General features: G+C 37.8%; 1 protein-coding gene across 3 annotated transcripts in view; it reads right to left on the bottom strand.

The window, feature by feature from the left end:
* Positions 1 to 656: 656 nt before the first annotated feature.
* Positions 657 to 26,060, bottom strand: part of HIPK3 (homeodomain interacting protein kinase 3) — a 72,807-nt gene continuing 47,403 nt past the window's right edge. For all 3 annotated transcript variants that reach the window (XM_027651024.1, XM_027651026.1, XM_027651025.1), the window contains exons 3-16: positions 24,394 to 24,517; positions 20,250 to 20,369; positions 18,356 to 18,442; positions 17,364 to 17,548; positions 16,427 to 16,586; positions 15,910 to 16,033; positions 13,391 to 13,512; positions 13,103 to 13,227; positions 12,833 to 12,994; positions 11,589 to 11,885; positions 10,355 to 10,495; positions 6,780 to 7,015; positions 6,382 to 6,503; positions 657 to 4,751 (exon numbers count right to left, since the gene is read on the bottom strand). In XM_027651024.1, the coding sequence (XP_027506825.1) occupies positions 4,275 to 4,751; positions 6,382 to 6,503; positions 6,780 to 7,015; positions 10,355 to 10,495; positions 11,589 to 11,885; positions 12,833 to 12,994; positions 13,103 to 13,227; positions 13,391 to 13,512; positions 15,910 to 16,033; positions 16,427 to 16,586; positions 17,364 to 17,548; positions 18,356 to 18,442; positions 20,250 to 20,369; positions 24,394 to 24,517 (2,482 nt within the window). In that variant the 3' untranslated portion in view covers positions 657 to 4,274. The remainder of the gene's footprint in view (positions 4,752 to 6,381; positions 6,504 to 6,779; positions 7,016 to 10,354; positions 10,496 to 11,588; positions 11,886 to 12,832; positions 12,995 to 13,102; positions 13,228 to 13,390; positions 13,513 to 15,909; positions 16,034 to 16,426; positions 16,587 to 17,363; positions 17,549 to 18,355; positions 18,443 to 20,249; positions 20,370 to 24,393; positions 24,518 to 26,060) is intronic.

Raw genomic sequence — 26,060 nt, 5'->3', positions numbered from 1 at the left:
AATGAAAGCTTTCTGTCAATTATGAAATATTTTGTTATCAAAAATATACTGCACTGTCATTTCAGTCTTTTACCTTCCGTTTATGACTGCATCTTAAACGGGATGTCAGGCGCAGAAACCATTCTCCCCACACGTACCCGTGTGCACCCAACCGCCCGCTTCGCGCAGCTTCCAGGCCAGCAGATTTCGGCGAGCACCGCAACCCCACGGCAGAGTGAGCACATTTGGCTGACAACAGCCCTGCCTTCCACGGATGTCTGATCCATACCAGGTGGCCATCTGGAGCCACTGACCACGTGGGGCCATCTGTGGCAGCAGGAGCACCTTCCTGCTGGCCCGGGCAGCAGCTGCCACAGGCGTGGTATAAACTCTGGCAGCAGAGAGGTGTCTGCTGGTACCTGGGCCAGATAACCTTCTTCAAAGGTTGTAAAAGTGGGACATCCAGAACAAAGATCCTTCGAGGTTTGGCTACACTAAAGGCAGAGTCTCAAGGCCCTCTGAAGCAAGCCTTGAAAGCTAATAGAATTTAATTTCAGAAAGAACTTAATCAAACGATTACATCAGAATTTTAGAGCCCTCTCAGTGAGTTTTCATCATCTTTCCCTTAATCCAGCCTTGATGTAAAACAGCAAAAAAATAAAAGCCACCAAAAGTCATCTGCTGCAATATATATTTTAATTCAAAGTGAATCTTGACAGTAATACACCATAAATTCTTATTTTGACACTCACCAAAATAGTCACCTGGAAAACCCGCTTTTTGTGACAAAGTACAGAAGGCTTGGTCACATTTAAATCACTGAGAACTAGAAAGAAATACTATCGCAAACTGTAAGAGACATTACATCCATAAAAAATTTTCCCAGTCCTCATATTGTAATATTGCACAGTGCAATTGCTACATGGCGAACTAGTGTAGCATAGAAATCCAAAGCAAAAAAAAAAAGCCACAAGTCTACAAATTGTTAAACAGTAACAGTTCAACCTTATTAATCAAGTCTCTATCACTGGGTGTTTCTAGAACAAGTCTTCCTACAGCTTGCAGTGTGATTTAACTTTTACTTAACACAAACCAAGTTAATTAGCAGTAAAAACAGAAAATTTAAAAATTAAACCCCCCCCAAAAAAGTTAATACAGTAGCATATTTGACCAATAAAACACCCTGAAGTAAAGTTAAAAACCGAACACAAGAAATTCATATAAAATCTTGCAAATTAAAGTAATATGCAGATATGCAATTCCGTAGTCATGCAGTGTTTTATTTAAAAAAGGCATTTAAACGGTATAATGTATAAATGCTTCTCAGAGGATGACTTTTTTCACAGAAAAGGTCCTCACCCTGAAAAATTTTATTTTTTTCTGCAGATGGGCCCTGGACACTTGCAGTGACAAGAGTCCGTTCTCTCAGAGTGTATTGCAGGAGGGGGGAAAAGTTACCTGGTATATTGAATTTTAGCTGTGGCAGGATCCCAAATATTTCGTTCTTTGAAATGCAGACGTTTCTAAAGTTACAATACATAGAAAGAGCAGCAGATCTAATTTGGGGCGCATTTACAGCAACTTCTTCCTGCACACGACAGGATACTGTTGTGATATACAGATAATCGTGTCAATTGAACAAGCACATCAGCTTAAAACCTTAAGCACAGTAAAAAGAAAGTACAGTAAATACATCAGACCAATGATGATCCCCATGGCCCCAGAAAAAAAAAAAGCGCAGTATTTTTTATTATTTTTTTTTTTTGTCATCGCGATACAAAACTCACGTTCTCCGTTTGCATTGGTGGTTCTTGGTGTGTCCATTGCCTGCAATGGAGGGAGCACCAAAAAAAAAAAAAATGTAACTTCCCGACACAAGGGAGTGAACAGAAAACTATCTGCTGGACCACACAGCACAAGTTTGAAGTGGTAAGGTGGACGTCCAATTTGAGCATTGTCTTGGCTCCCTATATTTATGCTTTACATATGTGTTGATAAGATCTCAAATTCATCAGGATACTCCCTAGTTTCTAATGTATACTTTATATACACACACTCGTACAAAATGCATAGAGTTGATCACTAAAAACACTGAAACTTGTGGGAAAAGTTAGGTTTCTTAATTTTCAGTGTGATTAAAAATGTACTGCTGGTATTTTCTTTTTTTTCTTTGTGATCTAATACTGTTGTATTTTAGTTATTACTTAAAAAATAAATCAAATGTAGGCACATTTATTTCATTCAGACATTCATTAAATAAAACACTGCTTGTGTTAGTGGAGTAAAGAAAAAGATTACCAGTTATTAGCTTATTGTCAGAGTTAAACTCAAATGCTTCGCACTCTCATTCCAGTCAACATTGCAAGGATTGTATTCCAGATTTTGTTTTAAAAAAAGTTAAGTCAAGCCTGCAAGATGCAGCTTCTTAAGTGTCTACACAATGCCAATATGAAAACATAAAAAAATTAAGTTACATCAATACATCCACTTATATGCAGTGATGAGCTCAAAGTTAATGGAGATAAAATACTGATGCAAATAACACACCCCAAAAAAACATATGCAATCATCTTCCATCATTTACAGTATAGTAGTTACGACACTTCAAACATGAAAACAAAATAAAAATTTAAAAATTAAAAAAAAAAAAAACAACCAAACCCCAAACCCAGCTTCTATTTCATGTAATTAGACTTGTACAGAAATTAGAAGGCTAAGAAAGAACTAGTTAATCACCTAATTTCACAGCTATCTGAAGTGGCAATCATTATATAGCAGCTTATCTATGATACATTCAAGATAAATGATACAATTTATTACTTGCCCATAAGCTAAAACACGGCCTCAGCTTAATACCTTCTGTAAATCCCATCTCTACACTACAGTATACTTGAGGTCTATGAAAAAGTAGCTACCTTTTATAGGAAATGGATGATTAAGTCTTTGGTGCCGCAAAAGCAACTTCATTTGAACAAAACAAAACAAAACAAAACAAAAAAACCAAAAAGACACACTTCCTAAGGGAAAAAAAAAAATAAAATGCAAAAAGCATGTAATTTATGTCCCTGACGGAATGTATTAAATAAGCAAACACCCGCAACAGGCTAAAACAAATACTATCATGTAAAAAGACTAAAATCTCTCCCATGCATAAATGAAAGATTGCACACAAAGAACTCACATCTTTTCAAGCTTCAATAGTAAATATTCTGCTACTAGTTATTAAATACTGCATGGTTTGCTCAAGCTAAGATGAAACCACATCATGGATCAATGAGCACTTGGCTTTTCCTCTCATTAGCTAGTCAGTCATGCCTACCGCACCTCTAAACATTTTATTATATCCAATTAGACAAACACTTTTAAAATAAACTACTTAGGTCGTATTGCAGTTCCATTTACCAGTATAAAATACTGTCTTGTGTGTCACTACTCAATAGCTACTGAATCAACTTTTCTTAAGCACTACTAAAGTCTTGTCTTGAAGCTAGATCATTCTGGGGGAAAAAAAAGACAGCAAAATTCAGCTACAGCAAAACATGCTGCCTTCTCAGTAAGGAAAACACACCCAATACTAAAATCATACCACACAAAACCCAAAATGAGCATTACGCTATCAAAAAATCAGCAGATCTGAATTTTTTTAAGTGCTGCAGTCCTCAACATTTATATATAAGTAATAACATTAACAACCTCAAATATTTAAGGCACTATGTGTGGGAACAGTTTACAATGCAGCTGAGATTATCAGGACAACAACATTTAAGAGCAATGTTTAGGCTTTTTTTCTTTGCCCATGCAAAAGACACATGCAATGTGAAGAAGAACAACAGCTCAACTTTTAGATAAGTGACTCAACATTTAAACACCAAGATACGCAATACAAACAAGTTACTCCTACACTGTACTGCTGACACATGTGCATCTGTTGCTCTAGAGTTCTGTACACTGAATGGCTTCCCAAATGTAGACGTGTCTTGCACTAGTTAGAAGGCAATTTTATAAAAAATAGCAGGAGCAAAACCAGATTTCTGCTCCCATAAGTCACCTGTCTAAAGTTACTATATAAGAAGATAACATGACCAAAGACAAGTTATACCAAATGTGCAAAACACATTAAAAGTGAGTTGGTTTTTTTTTAAAGCTCAGAGTTGTTTAAATTGCACCCAAGTCTACATGATTCAAAAAAATAATTTTCCTGTTGTGCCATGGCTAATATTTAATAAATACCATGTTTCTTCTTAAATCGAACTTCCGTTACCATTGAGCTTCCTCAATATACCGTGTGTGAGTTCTCACAGAAACGGATACTGGCTGAGTTTTGTTGGGCTCAGTGGGAATCCCGTGTAAGCGGGCGACGCCGCAATGTACGAATGCGGTGCGAAAATCGGCTTGTACTGAGTCTGATGGATGGTTGGGGAAGGTAAGAGCCGGGGGTTTATGCCAACTGGGACCTGGTGGACTATACCACTGGGATGGGTGATGCTGTACGTCGGGTGCTGCAACAAAGGTCTTGAGGTACACGGCGAGGCGAGGAGGTGGGCGACGGGAGCGGCGGTGCTGAGGGGCGCCGACGACGGGTAGGGAAGGAGAGCAGGCTGGGCTCCAAGGTGGGTGCTTCCAGAGAGGTGGGCGTGCACAGTAGTGTGACTGGGGCTTCCTTGGGGGAGGGAGAAAGCGTGGCCAGCGACGCTGGCCGGGATGTAAGCCTGCTGCCTCCGGTGAGCGTAGTTCCCGTTCCACTCCGGCGGCCCAGATCCAAAGTGCTGAACCTGTCCACACACAGAGACGGGGCAGGGTCTTAACGTTTCTGAGCACAAAGGGGGGTTGAAAAATGGAATAATGCACTAAAACTAGTCAACTTAAAATCAAGAGAAATATAGAGACGGGAATAATTAAATGCTTATATAAAAAAAAAATAAATATTAGCTATTTCGGTAGTAGCACAGACAGGAAATCTGACAATAAGAGATGGAAAACAGAACACAAGTTATTTTAATGCTCTTGCAAAAAAATAATAATAAAAAAAAAAGGTAAAATGCCATGCTGGGCTGTTTTAACAGAAATACCATGTATCACATGAGCAAGGTGCTTATTCCACTCAGCACTGGCTTGGCATCAATTGGAAGTGCTGCATTCAGTTTGGGCACCATAATGAGGCACAAAGAGGACAAATAGGAGAGAAATTTTAGAGGAGAGCAGAAAAAATAATAAACGGATTGAAAATATCTGAGACAACTAGGCAAACAGAAGTCTAGGGCTATGATCACAGGAAGATGTGGCAATCATTAACAGTCATAAAGAGAAAAGACTAAAAATCAATTACTCTCATTAAATGATGCAGACTTCAAACTGCACAGGGCATCTACTAAAGAAGGAAGGATCAGCATAAATTTTTGTAATGAAAATAACATTCTACACTTTCCGCCAAGAGGCTGAGGAGTTGCAGACATTGAAGAGATTAAAAATTAATACCATGCTGATCATATTAAGGTTTGCTTAGAATTAATTAAACCAATCCTTTTGCATAATCATGCAGAAGGGGAGACTGTGTCACCCACCCAAACGTTTCTTTCAATCTACACTATTCAAGTCATTATTGCTAAATCCTCTTATCTACGTATTGCATGCTTGCATTTAGTATTTAACTTACAATATTCACAGTTATTCTGCAAGACTTACACAAACAGGTACCGCTCTTAGTTTAATGTACCTAACTAAATGTATCTAACTAAAACCTCGAGGCAGCTACAGCTCAAAATCAATTAATTAAAAAGGCTTAAACTTGATGTCATGTGTCAACTTCAGTTCTCAGCCACAGCAGACATATTTATTGTGTCGTTGGGTAATGATAAAAGTAACTTCTAAGTTAATTTTGGGTATCTTCTAACATTGGATTGAACTACATTCGCAACCTCATCTCTCCCCAGTTTCACTACCTGGCAGCAAAGGTAAGAAATGGTTGAGTTTGTTAAGCTCTCTCTCATCTCTGGATACTCAAACTACAAGCATTTTCTCCACACTACTACCAGAACAAGACTGAGATACAGCTGTAGATTTTAACTGCACACTATGAGCATTTTAGCATTTGGAGGTAGGAATAAAAATGCTAACATATTTTTCTGTTTGTCTCATGCTTTGATTTTGTGTAAACACTGACAATTTTGCCAGTGTGGCTTTTCTATTATTTCTGAAAATAAAGTCAGTTGTTTTAAGAAAACGACCGAAAGTGAAAGATACTTATGACTTGCCCACTAAGTTGAAATCCACTTTTCAAGATTTGAACACTTCCTTAATGAAGCTGCTGAAAACCTGCAATTGCCATCGACAGCAATTGAAATTGTGAACATTCAGCACATTTCAAGACAGAAAAAGTACCTTTTTAGGTGTAAGTACACACACCTGACTGAAGTTTACATGTTGCTGATGGAATGCTGATTTTTGCTGACGGTTTCCTACAACAGAAGACTGGTTTATTCTTCCCAGGACAGACCGACCCTTTCTCAGTGGCTGGCACGTAGCATCTTCCGAGATACAAATAAACAGTGTTATGTTTTTGTTGTAACTTTTCTCTTCTGACAAAAGTTAGGCAAAGTTTCATTTGCTTCAGCATATAGGGAGAAACAATAATACAGTACACTAATTAAAGTCAAAACCCAGCAGTATACAGAAGTGTTTACTATGGATTAGCAGATACATGAATAAGTCAAAATCTTCAGATATCCAGCTATTGAATAAACACTCAAATTTCTATTCTTATCTACTGGCATAGAAAGAAAAAGACACCTGAACCAACTTACCTGTATTCACCATCTGCTCATCAAGATGTAACCTGTTTTCAAGTCTCATTGGTGGTACCACTACTGTGCAAACAGTTGATTTGCTTTCAGGATTAACCGAGGCTCTTGCTTCCTTATTTTTATTATTATTGGCTACAAAGCCATTTTCCACAAATGGGCTGTCATGTCCTGAAGAGTCTGAAGTTGGGGAACCATCCACTGTATCACATCCACTTTCCTGTTCATCATCTGACATACTGTCAAAAAAATAAAAGTATTGCAATGAAACCAATTTATTTTTTGTATAGATACATTTTCTTAAATTAACACATAAAATTTACAGAAGTGAAACTACTCAAAGGTGGATAAAAGTAATGCATATTATACAAGCACATATATTCAAACTCATTCTATCCACAAATTGCAAGGCTCAGAGGAAGGAGGTAACTTCTCCATAAAGACTTAGACATGTAACCCAATTTGCACCCACTTTGTAATTTATGTTTTAAATAATTCTGTTCTTATAAACCACCTGAAATTTACACTTTACGGTCAAATAAAAAGTTGAAGAAGATTATTTCATTTCTTCCTGAATGATAACACAAATGTCTCCTGATGGCTATTACAGTAGCAAATGAGAACAGAACACACTGATCCAATTTCCTTCTAGAAATCAGCCACAGCCTGGAAAAGCCATCCCTGGGGCCCGAGAGGGTCACGATGGGACAGAGAACACTGAGGAAGCATCTGCACAGTGACAGGCAGCTCCCTCTCCTCTCCATATCAACCACCAGCTGGCACACGAGACCTTATCTACTGAAAAATCAGGTCTCTGAAGCTCCTCCAGAGCACTGCCCGTGCCTGAGCGACAGATCCTGTTTCACAGATCCAGTTTAAGGAGAGGAACACAACCCTCCGTTTACAGAGTGGCTGTTTTGGCACCTGTGGTCTGTGAAATCCATGCTGGTCAAGTGGTGCAAACTCATTTATTCAACCACTGCTTTTACCAAAGCAGCTGGAAGGGGAACAAGGTGGAGAAACCAACTCATAATAATGGCCTTTGCTAACACTTATTGAAGATTCATGCTTGCAGCAGAAGAAGAAAGGTGGCAAATGTGAGTTGCCAGAAGCAAGACCACAGTTCAGTCAGTGGAACCAGAACCAAACACCTTTTAGGTAGCAAGAACGAAACACCCCAGGAAAGGAAACTCATTCGCAATGAGGTATATTGTCTGAAGAGATATTAACCTCCTTTATTATTTATTTATTGCACAAGCAAAAGGCACATCGCAGGGGCATCACTAACAACAACAAAAAAGAAATTTAAGAAGTTTTCAATTGGGACTGTGCCAGGTTCATATATATATATATATAAAATATAGATAGCAAGAGACACCCTTCACTTAACAGAGCTAAAATGAATGGTATGGGGTGATGAATAAGCAAATGTAGATGCTAACAAAGTTCCTGGTTCAAGGACAGGTATGAGAATTGACAATTTCCATAAACTAGAAAAGCATGAAAACTCCAGGTTATATTAAAAATTAGTGGAATAAATGCTTAACTTAAAACATGCAAGAAACAGCAGTGAATTCACTAACACCTGAACATACAGTCAAGTCCTTTAGGGATTTTACAGCTAATGTAATGTGTCTTTATTGTATGTTGTTTAAAATAGACAATATAAATAAAACCACTTATAAAAATTAATTTTTTTGTGAAAAGTACTTTGACACTATGAGGGGAAGCACAAAAACCTGAAGACTCAGCCAACAGAGCTAGGTATATCTGAGTATTTTTTTTAAGCAGCATATAGTAATACTGTGACAACTACTGAGCAATTAATTCTATTTCTATATTATTATTTTTAAGTTCCTAATTATATGACTTAATATTAAGTCGAATGCTAATGAAACCAGAATCCAACACACTCCTCTGCTATTGACAGAAAGTTGAATTACAGAGGGGAATTTAATTACAGCTCAGTTCCCTGCAATTCAAAGCAAATACTGCAAAAGCAAGTACGTCTTTTTAAAAACTTACCTGAAGTTTTGAATGTTTTGATATTAAAGAATATCAAAGGACTGACAACATCGACTACCAACCTGACACCTCCCAGTATAACACATCTTGTTACCTAAACCTTTACTAAAATTTAACTATTTAAATGGAAATTCTTCAAATGCTTCTAGTTATTTTCTTCTTTTACAGTCAGATATGACAAAAGCTTAAAAAACTAGGACCAGGGAAGTATAACTGGTTTAGTCCATCTATTTAACTCTGGCAAATTTTTAAACCCCCTCTTTTTTTTTCCTTGAGGGGAGAGGATTGTATTTACATAAAGGGAAAGATATATATATATAAATCATCCATTACAAGCATCATGAAGTCAGGCTGTAGAAAATTTAAAACACATAAAACTGCCTGTATAGACTAGCAGTTCCATCTCCTTGTCAAACACACTGTGACAGAATCTTCAGTTATTTTAAACAAACTTTTTTTCACTAAGACCCTAATCAAATTCATTTTGCACAATGAAACTGCTCTGAGTTTGAATCACTCTTTTCTGTATAGAAGGCTACTCTACAGAAAATAGGAAGTGAACTGTAGAATAAAAATAAAAGAATTGGTCACGCTTATGGCAGCCAGGGGTTGCCTGAAAAAAATTAATTGTATCTCTAGGTCACAGAATTTCTATGGGACATTGGGTGAATCATATTAAACCAAACTTTTCACCAACACCAGCAACTACATATCCCAAGTATTTCTTGGTCAACAAACTCCTATCTAGGAATCTAATTGGTAGATGTGGCACAAGTAGGAACAATTGATATTTCAAGATATCAGCATCAGAAGGGCAGGGACTGAAATAAGAGGAGCAGCCATCTGCAGGTGCCCCAGCCAGAGCATCCCAAGTGAGTGGGAACTTCTGATTGTCTCACAAGTCCATGTTTTATAAGTGTCACACAGATAGGTCTGTAAGTGCCAAGACCTCAGTTACTAACGTCATAGAACAGTTCAGATTAACAGTGAATGTTTTATAAAAGTAGATTTTGAATGATGCACAAAAATGGAGTCTTAAGCTAGACATGAGGCAGTGAACATAAAAACATTTAAAAGCTGCTCACATGAAGTGTTTCAATAAGTGAGGTTTATGTTTGGTAGAAGAAAAAAGGCATCAACGTCATTAAAGATTACAAGATACACAGTGGGAGAACAAGAGGCTGCAAAAAACTAAAGACAATCTCCTAACTTCCAATCTGTCACATCTTACTTTGCCTGACTTAAATTTGCAACCCTAGAAGACTTTTTTTTATTCTAAAGGAAGTTGCATGCAACATGTTTATATTTTCTGTGTTAACACCATTCATTCGGTACTCTGAAAACTTCCAATGAAGTAACACAGATCTGTTAGGAGTGACAAAAGAACAGTCTATGCTATGCAACTGCAGGCCAGTAAATTAATTTTTAAATAAGTCATTTAGCCTCACCAGTTGGCAACGTAACAAAAACTTCTGCATTTTTTTTTTTAGTATAAACTGAGTCTGGTGCACACTAGGATCTTTCTTTTTATTGGAAGGAGCACAACTTTTTACCTGTTGGATCTCTTGCAAGGAGATGGGCTGGACTGTTCAGAGGAGCTGGTGCTCAGGGTGCTGTCAGGACTGCTGAGGGAACACACACGGTCGATGTTCAGGGTGTTCTGGCAGGCTTCACACTCCAGGCTACCTTTACACCTGCCACACAAAAACAGAAAGTCAGCCAACGTACCAGCTCTCACTCACCACTGATTTAAGTGTCCAATATTAGAAAAGGTCTCCTAAATGTAAAATAATATCCAACTCCTTGCTTCTTTTGCATCCAAACCAATTTTAAACCTTTTCAGCGTTCTTTTGAAATTCTAGACTCAACAGGCATTTTTTGAAACCCACTAAATAAATAATTTTTTTACTTAATCAACACTAAAACAAGTAGATAAAAAATTTTACTACAGCGGTTCAGAGGCATGAAACCTTTGACAAAGCTGAGATTTCAAATACAAGCCCTTCCAGTTCTGAATCATTACAAGTAAAAATGAAGTCAAACAAACATTAAACTCTAAGCCCTCATTTAATATGATGCATGCTCTGTGATTACAAGTAAAAATGAAGTCAAACAAACATGAAACTTCTAAGCCCTCATTTAAAGTGATACATGTTTCTGTGATGGCTCTGTGAAATAAAACCCCACTGGGGGACTATATCCAGCACCTGCTTTTCTACTCAAAGGCACACCTTTTCAGACTGTTAGAGGAGTATTTTGTACCCATATATATTTTCTACATACATATGCATGTAACATTATCTACTGGATAACGGAGAAAATATTCTCTTGTGCATCCAGAGTGCTGAAATAAAAGAATGCTTTGCTCCCTAAAACTCAAATAGGGTCTTAGAGAGTTTTTTATACCCTTTTTATATCTACTACTATATCTACTACAATGACAACATTGATTATGCAAAGCCAGAAGACTAATCTTCAACAAATCAACAGGGTATGACATTTTTAAGAAAAAAAAGTATGCTGGACCTAAAAGTACTATGGTTTGAAAGTGCTCAATGCACATGGATTAATGAGGTAGGGTTTTGATAGTGTTATTCACCCTCAAATAATATAGGGCTGCAGAGCTAACCTCATCCTGAAATTTGATTTAAAAAGCATTATTTGTCTTTTTTTAAACTCAGATCCAGTAAACACAGCAGCTGCGCTAAGACAGCTATATTTAAGCAAACCCTGTAAAATAAATAAAACCAAATAATAAAAATCACAAAAATGAGCACTGGTTCTTACTCCCTCAGCGAATGTGTTCGTCCTATGTCATCCTCATCTGTGTCACTGCTGATGGTGATCACGCTGACGGCGGGGCTGGGGGAGCCGGATATGAACAGAGCCTGGCGCTGGGTGGGTCGGAGAGATGGATCAGGATCCAGCCTGACCGAGGCTTCACAGCAGGTACCTTCCTGTCCTTCTGAGTTAAGATTGTCCTGTGCTTCTATACAACTTATTCTCTTCACAGCCTTCAGGTTAAGTATCTTTGGAGATATAAAGGCTGAATTTTGGATGTTGGTGTTTTGTAACGCGTTGCTCCTGTAAAGAAAACATACCATTCACATTTAGTGAATCTCTACCAACAGAGCTGAAAACTGTACTATTTTCAACAGAACAAAAGCAAACAATGTAGGTTAAACAACCAATTTCCTAAACTAATACAAAGAAAAACACAGAACAGTAAACACAGTCATAAATACTTGGCATAGGTGATTTCAGATATTAACAAGAAAGATCCAAACTATGTAATACCTAAGACTGAAATTTATGACACTGAATGCAGTATATTGAAAATCCCATTTTCTCATAAGGGAAACAAAGAAACAAAAATTCCCATGCAGGTGAAAAACAAGCAAACAAATCCTGGTCAGATTTTCTGCAGAGATTCTCCCTGAAAACCAAAGCTGGTGGCCTCCAGAAGAACTCCTTGCTTAATACAGGAATGCTGACATTGTCCCTCTAACATGTGCTTTCCCCTTTACTGAGCATCCCACATCTTTGCCTATACTTTGCATGGAAGTGGGGCATATTTTCCTCAGCAAGCAGCTGAAGCATTTTTGGCTACCAGTAAAAGAAAGACTGTTGTTAAGACAACTGCAAGGCAAACTGCAACCCTGTACAGTATGTCTTTATTTTCAGTTCACTAAACATGATATATCCTCACACACATAAACTCAGGAATATCCCACTAGAGCTACCTCAATATATCCTTATACCTCCCCAAAGCCTGTAAAGACAACCTTCTATCATGACAAGCACATACTAATGAAAAGGAATTAAAACATCTTACCACTGCAAGTATTTTTCCATCTACTCTATTACCAAAATAACATTGAAAACTTATGGCAGAAAGGACACATTTTCCCAAAAGACTGTTTAAGGGCAACTGTCTCCAACAAACATGCCACTTTTACAGGTTATTCCCCTGACCACAAAACAGCAACAACAGGTACACTGGCTTTGAGTGTCAGAAATATTCTACCAACCTGTTCTGACACAGTTTGTTCCTCTTGGTAGCTGCAGGTTGAGGCCAGACAACATGTGCAATGCCCACACTAATTGGCTGAGGGGCAGACAAGGTTATCTGATGTGTTAAAAGAGGCTGTGGTATCACTGAGCTGTAATGAGTGCCCTGGGTAATCATCTTCCTGAGGGAAAGGAAAGGCAGTTTTATATTGCAAGTCATTTGCATCACCATCTATAGTTCTAGTTAAATCAAAACCATTAAGGTACTGCACAAAAATACAGGGACTTACCCCCAGTCTCCAAGCCTCTGTGGGCCAGCCACAGGATCAGAGGCCAGAGATGTTGCAGGAGCTGCCACTGGTGCCACCTGCTGCCATGCAGGAACCAGGATTTGCTGAGTCTGATTCGACCACGTCTGTTGTGAAGCAGGGAAGATGTTATGACGCAGGGAACGACTGAATTTACATTCACTGCTTGTAGTTCAGCACAGAAGAGGGACCACAACAGAACTCTACACTTAAAAACATTTACTAACTAATAATAAAATAAGTGAGATTTTTCCTTAAGAGTGAGCCAACCTGAGAAAGGATTCCTGCTCGAATCTGTAGTGGCTGAATTGCGTGGGCTTGGGTCACCAATGGAACTGCATTATCCACCCTCAGGGAGAAACTGGTGGGTTTGCTGTGGTTTGTAGGAATTCCTATCAGGGAGAAAAACATATACCCAAGCTTTAAGCAAACACCAGTCTTGCATATATTTTCTGAGCAAAATGCAAACGCAGAGGAAAATTTTAAAACATTTCACGATTTTTTTTTATATGTTTACGATCTAATTCCATCATTTGGACTTTCAAGCCAAACAAATCAACACCTAAAAGATTTTTGTGCCATAACTTATTTGCACAAATATTTGATGCTGTAATTTCCAGAAAGAACTGCCAATAGCTACTATTTGGAAAGAGCCTACTAGAAAGAGGAATGACTTTGGCAGAAGGTTCTGCAAAGCTAAGCATTTACTCTTTATCACGAGCTACATTAAAATATTTCAAAGGAAGCAGGAATAAGTAAGCAGAACTGAATTTCAAAGCTTCTCACAACTGACTCCTGCACATCTCAAGCTCTGTATTTCCAGTAAGCTGAAACCCATTCCTCTTAGCTTTTATAGCTGACAATGCCACATGTATAATGCCCCTCTCTGCTACCATCTCTTTTGTGGGAAACAATGTATAATTTTCTGTGTATCTCATCAAATATTTGCAGTAGAATCCATAATCCTATTCCTCCTTTCATCAAAATCATGCAAACCATGTTAGAATATTACCAAAAGAGCATAATACAAAAAAGATGCATCTCATGCCCTGTATAGATTTCATTATTGTCATGAGAAACTAAGAGACATATAGCAATGCTGAAATGTTTACTACTTATAACATTTGTTTACATAATAATGTAAAACTAAAATGAAAGAAATTTTTCTCAGTAGATACTGCAACAGAACAACTATGGTAGAAGACAATACTGGCTGAGAAAAGATATACCTGATCTCATCTTCTAACTGCACTTCATGCCCTGTGCTTCAGTCAAAGATTAAGCAACGAGTGTTCAGAGGTAACTACTAAAGAACTACTAAACTAAAGTTTAAAAGTGTTTTGGTTGGGTTTTTTTTTTATTCTTTACAGTAAAAGATGAAAGAAAATCTTCATCTGATGTAATTCTTATGTCATAACACAGTACTTAGTTATAACCATGCACTTTAAAGTTTTTAATTTTGAAATGCAGTTGACTGATTTTTTTTTCCCCCCACAGCCATCTAGAAGAGCAACATCTTAGCTCTGACAGAAGCAGCAAGTTTTAGCACTTCAGATATTCCACAGAGCAGCCAAGCTGGGAAACATTGAAGCAGTGCCAGATACCATTAATATCCCCTTTTCATCCCTGCCAACAACTCAACTCAGCACCTATGTGATGAAAACAATATATTCCCTTCATTTCAGCTGTTGCAGAATTTAAATTTGGAAATTTATCATCATATTAAGTATATGGAATTTAAATTTGGAAATTTATCATCATATTGAGAGTGTGGAATGTAGAATATGGAAATTTATAATCATATTGAGAATACAGTATACAGATCACAGATAAAGTATTTGCCTGTACTGTCCCCTTTCCATAAATCACTTCAGGGTTTTTTAATTGTGAAGTATGTGATTGTGTAAAGAGTATATACAATTTAAAAAATTAACAGCTCAGAAGGAAATCTGTATGAAGCAGCTATACATTTACCTCATATAGCCTCTGACACTCTGCCCAGTGAATACTCAGACCTTTCATGAGTTTCTGGAACCCAAGGTAGATGCAGCTGTCACAAATAACATTACTGATAAAATCTGCTGGATCTCTCTCTATCTACAGAGATTAACACTTCCTGGGGTCTAAGTTTAGGTTAAATGTTTTTGGGTTTTTTTGGGGTTTTTTTTGGTTTTTTTCAGAGTGAGTCCAGTATGATTTCTGAAACTTTAAAATGCAGAGGGAGAACTAAGGAAGAGTTTGAAGGTTATTCTTAAAAAATCTACTTCCTATAAACTCCATAATTTCAAGACCTGATCTCAACAGGAAGCTGAACATCAAGACAAACAAACTGCACCTTTGGAGATGAAGACTATAATCAATCTAAGTTAATAAGCCAACAATATAAACCACCTCTCCCTTTCCATAAATGATCACTACTAGGATAAGACACTGATATTCCCTTCATCTTTCTTGTTTCCCCTTAAATTTTATTTCAGAATACATTCCTCTCTTCAGTTTTCACACTTTGTTCCTCTAGTTTAGCCAAGATATGAATTTATATGTGTGTCTATGGTATATGAAGATGGGCTCTGAATTGCTTAAATCATTTTCTCCAGGTGCTGATTTGCTGTTTCTTTCAGAAAGGTGCCATGTATCTGCATCTGACTCACATGCTAATTTTTTAATGACATAATTAAGTTCTTTTAAATATAAACATTAATTGGATATAATGGAAAACTCAAATATTGCTAACAGACAGAGAGTAACACTCTTATTTTAGGAACTGTGACTATTACAGATAAACATACCTTGAATAGCTGGAGGACATATAATCAATGCCTGTTGGAAAACATCACTGCAACCAAACTGAGCAGTTCCTGCCTGCAGTGGTATCCCTTGGTGCAAAACTGAATGGGCAGATGCAGTTAATGCCTATGGGAACAGATTCAATACAGGCAACGTTATTATAACATTAAATCTAAATATCTCACACACTTGTCCCACCACTTTATATAATAAACAACTAAAATAACTTATAAAAAATTAAAATTTCTAATACATTTTACAGGAAGCCATTCTATTTGGCCACTGGAGGGCATCATAATACAGCACTGGCTATCCCAGTTTGCACCTTAATTTGAAACGTGTTGAATTCTAAATGGTTTGTTTAAGAAAACATTAAGAAAAAACAAAAGACAGAAGATTTTGTCACTTGACAGATGTAATTTTTAAAATTATTAAATTAATTAGAAAAACTGCATTAACTGAACTTATAATTAAAAAAATAAGAAAAATTTAAAAAAACCCACAAAACATTGTTTTTACCTGACTTCTTACTGGACCAATTTTGGTAAAGCTCGTAGTCAGGTTGGCTGCAGTGCCTGAGGCAACTGATCTCATAAGTGATGTTTTATTGCGATTGCTTAAGTCATATAGATTTGATCTGCATTTGCAAATATCCATGATATGAAAACAGGACTTCACTCTATCAAAACAGGAAAATAAGTTGCTTTAATCACAAATTTCATGTCGTTAAATGTATAAAACAATTCCCCAGAACAAGGTAAAAAAAAAAATAAAAAATTAGTTCAAAGCCCACATTTTCCAGTTTCACAGAATGGCATCATACACGGAAGCAGAAAAAAAGAAACACTGCTGTTACTATGGTCACGTCAAGCCTTTGTAATGCCTATTTTAAAATCAAGAAAAATACTGCTCTTTCCTACTCCTTCCATCTAACACCATTTTCTAACAACTGTGTACAAATGGGAAGGACAGTAATCTAAAGAGATGGGAAAGCTCGCTCTTTCAGTGGAATGCTTGCACTTTAGGAAATCCACGGGGAAATACACAACTCCAGAACTGCAAGAAAACTTTCAATATATTCCACATTAATCAGTACATAAAGGAAGGTACCAAGATGTTAAACTCAAGAGGAAATGCCTATCCTAGCTTTCAATGACTGATGGGAGCTAGGGCTCTTCATAACTCCAAAAATCAAGCCCAAGTTTCTGCAGTGTTGGAATTTTAACAACCATGTATAAAACCAACTGTTCTAACTGTTACTTTTCAGAAGGAAAAAAAAAAACATAGTTATTCAACCAGTTTCCTTGACCCAGTAGGTGTATCTAATACTGCAAGCGCTTGAAAGAATTCTCTAAAACATTACAAAGATCATGAAAGGTTTTTTCTCTCTAATAGCAGAAAAAACAGCAGTACCATACAAATGAATTGCAACAACAGAGATTCCTGTGTTACATACTGGTTGCTATGAGGGAAATCAAGGAGGTGCTTCATGGTAACAAAAGAATGGTTCAGGGTCTCAGCTGGAGTGATTCTTAAATCAGCATCGATAAGCAACATTTTCTTCAACAGACTGACGAATTCCCTCCTATCTGCCTTCTCTGCCAACAGGTCACTTCCTTCCAAATCCATCACCATGTTCACCTGGCATTGAACACAACAGTCAGATACAAGATGTGCATATTATTTTACCTCTTTCTGTTACTGCTTTCTACTATAAAATACTAATATTCAGCCTTTTGTTAGCTTATCCCAAAACAACTGGCTTGGAATTGGTGATTTTTTCTCTTCACTCTCCGCAACCAAAAACTCCTGAAGGCTTTATTCCCACCTGGGACTTGGAATTTAAGGAATAAGATTTGGAATAAAGATCTGTATATGGTCTAACTCAAACTACAGAGGTAATCTTCAAAAAAACAATATCAAGCATGTATTAATGCCCACATTGCAACCAAATTTGATTATTTTTTCAGGATATGAAAGACAATGAAAACATTGACTTGAGAGTTATAAAGCCAAGGAAAAGTGAAAAAACAGTTGTTTTTAATAAAAAAATTTTAAATATTACACTGAGAAATATATTGTTAAGATAAAAGAATGATACTGGAAATTATAGAACTAAGACAGCAGGTTCCATATGCATTCTTTGTTTTACCCATAATGGCAGATAAGGCAGAAGAGAAACTATATATCATACATAAAATTAAATGGTCCACAAGGAAAAGTACCATTGTTTAACAAAGGCAATGACAAAGGAAGATCTTTATTAAAAGCCCAAAGGGCTGACATAGCCAGACATTTTCCTCAGAGCAGCAGAGAAGAACAGATATGACTAGAGATATAATAAATAATATTCTAAAGGGCATTTCTTTCAAAACTAATAAAATGTTTTAAAATCAGCATTCATTCCCACACATTCCTTTCACAAAGGAAGACAGCTTTGATACTCACATGCACTATATCATCCAAACTGTTGAAAATATACTTTCTGGCCTCTTTAGACTTCATACCTGTTTCTGCCTCGTGTTCTTCCAATGTCTCAAAAAAAAAAAAAAAAGGAGAGATGAGTTTAGAAGCTGTCAATAAAAGTCACAACCAAAACGGGACTTCATCTATTTACTGACCTTAAAAACACTATTTTTTTTCAAATAATTAGTATTTTAATTGAATAAATATAAATACAGTGCTTTTCTGGCTACTTTCATTCTTTAAATCAAAAGACAAAGACTACTACATTTTACATCTGACAGATCACAGTACTGGATTACAATAGATAGTCTGTAAATCATGCAGGAAATGTTGAAAGCCTAGCAAAGAGCTGTTTAATGAAAGTGTCTCATGTGCTTATATTTTTATATATTGCAGGTTTTCTATTACTTGTATTTTACCAATTTCCTCAAATTCAGACCTTTAACTTCAAACAGCAGCAACATTATATCACTTTAAAAAAAAAAAACAAAACCCAGGCAATCTCTGTTCAACTTCTTTGTTTTCTCTTTTCTTTTTTTCTTTTTATACTTTTATTCATCCACATACATAACAGCTGGTATAAACATTTTAAATAGTGAAGTATGAAACAAACAAATTCTAGAGAATGAATTAAATCATTCATCAGTGACTTATGAGCTCGTATACCACTTTCTGTTACAATTTTCCTCCTTCAACACAGACAGCACCTGTGGGATGGTGCTGAAAGAAGCAAGGTGGGAATTCAGGGATAAAAAACCAAAAAAATTCAGCACACAGATTACAGAAAAGTTTCCAAAATTAACTTTGACAATAACTGCAAGTAATGACCAATGGTTCATACCAAAACTCCTACTCAACAAGGCAAGGTAACAGCTTCTGAAAAATGGAGAGGGCTGTTTGCATAAAGAACTCGTTTAGGTTCTCTGATATGGAGAACTTAAATGTAAGGAGTCACCTAAAGATCAACTGCTGGAGAAAAGAGGATACTGGATTAACCAGGAGGGTGTAATTGGAGAATTCTTGCATAACCCGACCCTGCAGCACGGCCCCGGCCCAACGCGCCGGGGATTTACCAAGTTACTGCGGGGAGTTACACAACTCGTGCCTTGAGCTCCTCAGCTCTTTGCTGCTGCACAAATTTCGTGTCAACTGTAACTGCTCCCTGACTCCCTGAGCCCTCTGAAACCTTGGTGAAGTCGGAGCATGAAGCAATACAACTTTAAAAAAATTATTTGCATAGGAAGTGAAAGCTCTGCCTATGGCCACCGTGCAATAATGTTGGTTAGAGAGAAGCAAGGTGTGCAGAACACAGAAGTATTTTAATTTCATCTGCACTCACTGTATTGCAGCTTTCAGCCAACAAAGACTGTTCTAGCAGGGGATCTGAAGGAAATGAGCTGCACACAGTCATGCTATTTCTTAATCTCCTTTTTCTCCTAGGAACTTCTGATCCTCAAGCCAGTTTTGGACAAATTTTGACAGAGCAGTGTGGGCCTCAGAGACAAATTCCTGAAGTGAAGTGAAAAGCAGCAACCGAGCAAGGAGGAAAACAAAACAAAACAAACCCACTCATCTGGTACCTCTGGAGACACAAGGCTTAATGTGAATTCCCCACATGGCAGCCATGCACTGCCCACTGCACAGCCTGGCAGCTGCACCAGACCTGCCTCTGGGTCAGCCAACGGGAGAAAACATGGGCACGAGTTTGGAGTGCTGCTTTTGGGGAATGGAAAAAATGGTTGGGATACAGAGCAGGAGCTGGCAAAAAACATAGGAGATGCAGAAGGGAGACAGTGGCATTGCAGTGAATCTTGGCCTCTCTGGTTTCTCTGTTCACAAAATAATAGGCTGTTTTCTACTACATTCTACTGTTTACCTTTAATCTCCAACTAGAATATGGTGCATCCGTTTCTCTACAGAAAAATCTTGCAGTTTTCGTTCCCATGCTCAACAACTGCTCTCCTGGCAAACCTTGAGTCTGTGAAATGTAACGAATCTGAGGAAAAAAATAAAACAGGAGAAACAATTTATCTCTTCTTTTTAAAATCTGATCCACACAGTTAAAAGCTTTTTATTTCACTTTAAAAAATGGCAAAATGAGCCACGCTCAAGAGCACCCAAGTTCGACGGCTACATCTTACACAGGGGAGAAACCTAACACTGAGCACTTGGTGCTGCTCTCTCCGTGTGTCAGAGAAAGCCATACATAAACAAACCTCTGAAGTGACCTATATAAGCAAGCTTTTTAGGTTGGGTCACAGAAACGAGAAGCTGGGGAGAGTGGCTCTCATTGCCTCCTCAAATTCATTGAAATCTTAAATGTATTATTTTAATTCTAAACAGAAAAGTCAGTGGGAGTGCTTTGTTTGCATACTGAACTTCGGTGATTTTTTTTTTTTGCATGCTCTCATTACATAACTGGATAAAAATCCTTCCCATTTGCTGTTTCCAGTGTGTCAGCCTTTTACACACCTGACACACCTACAACGAAACATTCCATGTGGAAAGCGGGTGCAACCTCTAGGCATCCAGCAAAAGATACTGTCCTCATCCAAGAAACTTTGCTACTGAATATGATGGGAATGGACTACCCTCATGAGCCTTTTCCACTGAAATGATCAACATGTATTTATTTTAGAAAACTACTTACTGTGCATTTTTCATTACCTTTCTTACAGTTGATGATTGATGTATTATCTAAAACAGTTAAATTTCTAGGCTTCAACAGAAAACTGTTGAAACATGATGCGTTTTAACTACTGTGCATGCAGTGTTAACTCACTGTACAAGAGGGGAGTTATCCCACAAGTAATACTTCTTTAAAAATTAAAAACTACCTTGGAGTTAGAACAATAATTGGGCAATAACTGAAAACTGAGCTTGTTGCAGGCTGGGATGGAGGGAGCCTGGATTCCAGCAGCCAGGGCTGAAGGTCCAAGAGGAGCAAGGCCCTTCAGGACTGAACCCTTGAAGGGCAGTGTCCCACAAAAGGGCTTCTGGGGTGATCCAGCCCCTGGAAAAGGTGGAACAGCCGAGGAATAAGAGAAAATGGAAGAAAGGGAAAAATCAAAAGGAGAGAGGGGTCAAATAGACCAAACCAGAAACTGAGAGATGAGAAGAAGAAGTCAATGAAAGACAGAGGACTTGAGAGCTAGGAGCACCTGAGAGGAACAAAACCGATGGGCATAGAGAGGAAAAGTACGAATGAGGCTTCTGCTGAAAAACAAATGACAGATCTAAGTGGGGAGGAACTAAATGCAATCCTGCCAACTTTGGGTATTTGGAATCCTCCATAATTCCCTGCCTCAGGGAGTAAAGAGAATCCCAGTCTGACCAGAAATGTTTCTAGATCACTTATAACGAGCTAAGAAAACAAATAAAGACTGAAAAGTTAAGGGGCGGAAAGACAGTGCATTAATTCAAAAATTTAGCAGTTGAGCACCTGTGCCTGTTTTTAATGAGTATTAAAACTCAGAAGGCACAGCTATTTTCCCCTGGGAAGTACAGCTGTTACTGGTGCTAATCACAAATGAATACAAGAACTAAGAGCTCCCTTTCCAGGGCTAGCGTGACACAGGTTGCCAGGGTTGCCACATAGCAGGAGGACAGGGGGGAAATGCAACACAAAGCCCCTGCCTGTTCATTTACTCAGTGACACACACCACATAGCAGGAGGAAAGGAATTTCCTTGGAAGCCATCTCCTAGTGCTGCTGTACTCACGTATTCTGAGAAAAAGCCTGACTCAAATTTCTCCAAAGCAAGTTTTGCAGACGTGCTGGAGCATGATGAGAAGCCTGGCTAAAGTAAGGTAATTCCTGCTGGTGTAGAGGAGGTTACAGCCCCTCTTCCTCTATGACTTCTCCAACATGAGGGTCGGACTAGTTGCTAGGTGAGTTATTAACTGATGCTTCCAGCAAAGTGGAATGATATGGCACTCTTTAACTAAATGTCTTTTAACCTTTTAATTTGCTTATAAAGCAAACAGAAAGTCTTATGAGCATTAAGATTCCCCACTAATCCATGCAGTCCTTTGCATGAAGCACAGCACCTTGGAAGGTGCCTGGAATTGGTGACAATGCTGTTAACTTGCACTGCCCAACAGGATCTAGAGGTTGAGCCATGACAAGAAACAAGTGACAGGAGTTCACTGTCATAAGGACCTGTCCCTCTAAAACTGAGCCAAGAGGAGCCAAGGAGCACTAAGGCAGACACTCTGTGCTCTGTACTAAACTGCCTTCACCTGCCTGGATTTTGTACTTGACAACATGACTGTGGTACGGTGGGGTAAGAAAGGGCTTCTCTTTTCAAATGAGACCCCACATTATTCTGAAAAAACATCCTGAGAGTCATGAGACCGAGCTTTACGCTGTTACTGCTCCCTGCACCAAAGTCAGAGGCTCAAAGCTACGTCAGCCTGTTGGTACGTGTTAATTAATAATCTGGGCTGCTGCCATCATGACAAATCACAAGTTAATTTGAGGAAAGAATTGTGACAACACAGGCAGTATTTTCCACACTCAAACCCCCAACTTCTCCACAAGTGACTGAAGATGTGGTGCAAAGCAGCATTCCACTTTCAGAAGCAGCATCTGTCTATGTGTGTGATCCTGATCAGAAGACCATGAACTGGGCTTACCCACAGCAGCAGCATCCCTTTTAATAGCTATTTACAGCAGTATGGGGTTCAAAAGTGAAAATAACCCTGAAAATTACATATTTTGCATCTTTCTTTTCTTTTTTTTTTTCCTAATTAAAGTTCACATCTCCTACAGTTTCTTTCAAAATAAGAGGTAAATAAATTTGCCAAATTATTGGAAATTTTTGAGACAGTATTGCAGATTCTTTAAAAAAAAAAAAATCCTTCACTTTATCCTTAAAAATTTATGGCTGTTAGATGTTTCCTCTTCCATTTTCCATTTTAACAGCAACACTGCAAAAAAAGTCTAAATGCTTCAAAGTATCAAACCGAGTTCCCCTCATAGCTCACTTTCTACACATTAAATGCTGCACTTTGTGTAAATTAAGTAAACTGAACTACAAAACATTACCAAAATCAACTCAGAATTAATATATGCCCTGACAGTGGTTTTAACAAACAAATTTTTGAAAAGTAGGTCTGATCTGTAAGCACAGGGAGTGAAAAGTCCACTACATGATCAGGACTTGAACGACCTAAACAACATGCTGGAGGGGACTGCCCCTAAACTCAGTGTTGAATCAAAGATGTAGAACTTAGCAAGAAGCCAGTGCTGTTACTTCTGGGGTTTTCAGGAGATTTCTTCACTTTCCAAGTTCAAAATCAGGTGGGGATAGTCAGGATGCTGATTACATTCCTTCCGAATTTCACATTAGGCTAGGAAATTATAGACTTTAAAATAGAAAATGTTCTACATCTTTCATAAGAAACAACATGGGGTGTTTTTAAGTCAGCTCACTAATGCTGGTGGTGTCAGCAGCTGAAAACTCCAGCAAAGCAAAGGCACAGCTTCAACAGCTCCAAGCTCCACCACTGCATATCTGCATTATTATTGCGACAGTTGATTCTCGTTCCTCATGAAGTGCAGGCTCTCAAATCTTTGAGCTCTGCTGGATTTCCAGAAAGCATCAGAAAGTATTCAGAAGACAATTAATCCTGACATCTGAATAGACATTCCAGAGTCAGCCCCGTTCATTATGGTCATGGCAAGTGAAAGAGAGATGATAATGCGATGATGGTGGCTGCAAACTTTGGTTTCCATCAGAAAAAAGCAACTTCAATACCAACATCTATTTTTTAAGATGGAAGGAGGAGGACAAATTGAAATTTAATTCAAAAAAGCAGCACAATAGACAGTCTGGGTTAGAAACATGATTTATGTTTCTAGGACAGTCAATAAGACTAAATTAAAAGCATTGAACAGACTTGAAGAAATGCTACATAATAGGAGATATTATTAACATTCACAATTCTGGATTTTGTAATTTGAAATCCTTAAAGTTGCAGAAAGTATGTATATGCTTGTGAAATTTATTCTACTACCTGGTCATATTCCAGTGCTCCTGGGTACAGTGGCCATCCAAGAAACAGCTCTGCAATCACACACCCTAACGACCACATGTCTATGGCTTCACAAAACGGCAATCCCAGTATGATCTCTGGTGCTCTGCAAATCAAACATGGTTACTGAATTTTTTTTCCTTGGGGAAAAAAGGTAATTCAACAATCTAACACGACAACAACAAAAAAACCCAAAGAACGAAATCTGTTATTTGATAACACAGGCTAATTATTTCAATAAAATCATAGCATCAGACATTGCATTTTTCTTTAAATAATCTGTGGTAACATTTTGCAGCTCCAAGGTGGTTTTTTTCCTACTATGTTTGCTATGTACATGAAAATAACTTATATGCCTGAAAAACAGAATGTCCCTGATTCAACACTTTTCTCTTTCCTCCAGTATATCTCAGATGATTCATCCACTCAATGTTAGATGCCTTTAACTACATTCTAAACAAATACAGTCTTTTATATCAAACAAAAAAAATCAAACTAAAAGTTTCATCAGAAGATCCACTTCTCACTTCCCAACTGGACAGTACACTTAAAGCTATTTAAAATATCAATTTAATTACTTAACTGCAAATCCCTTAATGTACTCAAATCAGTTCAATGTGATCAATTTTTAAATTGCTCAAATGAAAACACTGCACTTGCTAAACAGAGTAGGTGTTATTTTTCACCTAAAACAAATGTGAATTATTTAACCAACAGCATCTGAATTTATTTCTGCACTCAAGAACCAGAAAAATTGGTATTGACACAGCTGCTAAAGGGGCTTTTAGCATTTCTGTTCACATGAAACCAACTCTAGTATTTCACAAATATCCATTTTCATTGCATTTGTTCGTTTAAAACCTTCCCTCCCAGCTCATTCAAGCTATTAACAAGAGGAAAAAGAATTAATTTATATCCGCATTCTAACACAGAAAGACGCCTGGAGACGTAAAGTATTATTTAAAGGATCACACTATATAGGGATCTACTTTTAAAGCACACAATCTGTTGTTAGCTCAGCGTGTCACAGAACAGTAGGAAGGTGGTTAAATCCAACAGGGCAATTCCCATTGCAGCTGGGCAGAACAGGAGCATCCAACTGAACAGGTAACATGTGATAAGGAAAAGCTTATAAACCTTATGCTTCAGTACATCCTGGTGTAGTCTACTGACATTCCACATACAAATCAGACTCTCTGATCATAGTGAATTCCTACGTGTCTTATTCTCCTCTAACATTAACCTTTATCAAAATATTCTCTAAATCACTGACATACTGGATTGGGAGCAAAACCCTATTTTTATGCTACACTGGGACAGAGAAGCTATTTTTTAACTATACAGCAGACCTAGAGCTGAAGCATCTCCATCCCCTTTCACAAGGGGTAGTTGGTAGAAGCTGTACACAGACATGCTCCAAGCTCCAAGGATGCACATTCACCATCACGGGAAGGACTCCCGATGCTCTGCCCCATCTCTGACCAGTGAAGCCCTTCAGGCTTCTGCTACAGGGAAAATCCAAGACTTTCCACAGATAAGGAAGCCTACAGGACAGGATATTCTGTTAAATATTTATGTACTTTCCATTCATGCCAACACATCAGTTCTTCCCATCCTTGCCACAAACCATTTCAGACGCGATTATATGA

This window comes from Corapipo altera, unplaced genomic scaffold (assembly GCF_003945725.1).
Source record: "Corapipo altera isolate COAL_440 unplaced genomic scaffold, ASM394572v1 78, whole genome shotgun sequence".
Taxonomy (NCBI): Eukaryota; Metazoa; Chordata; class Aves; order Passeriformes; family Pipridae; genus Corapipo; species Corapipo altera.
The sequence above is the reverse complement of the archived record's forward strand: the minus strand, read 5'-3'. Positions and strand labels throughout refer to the sequence as shown.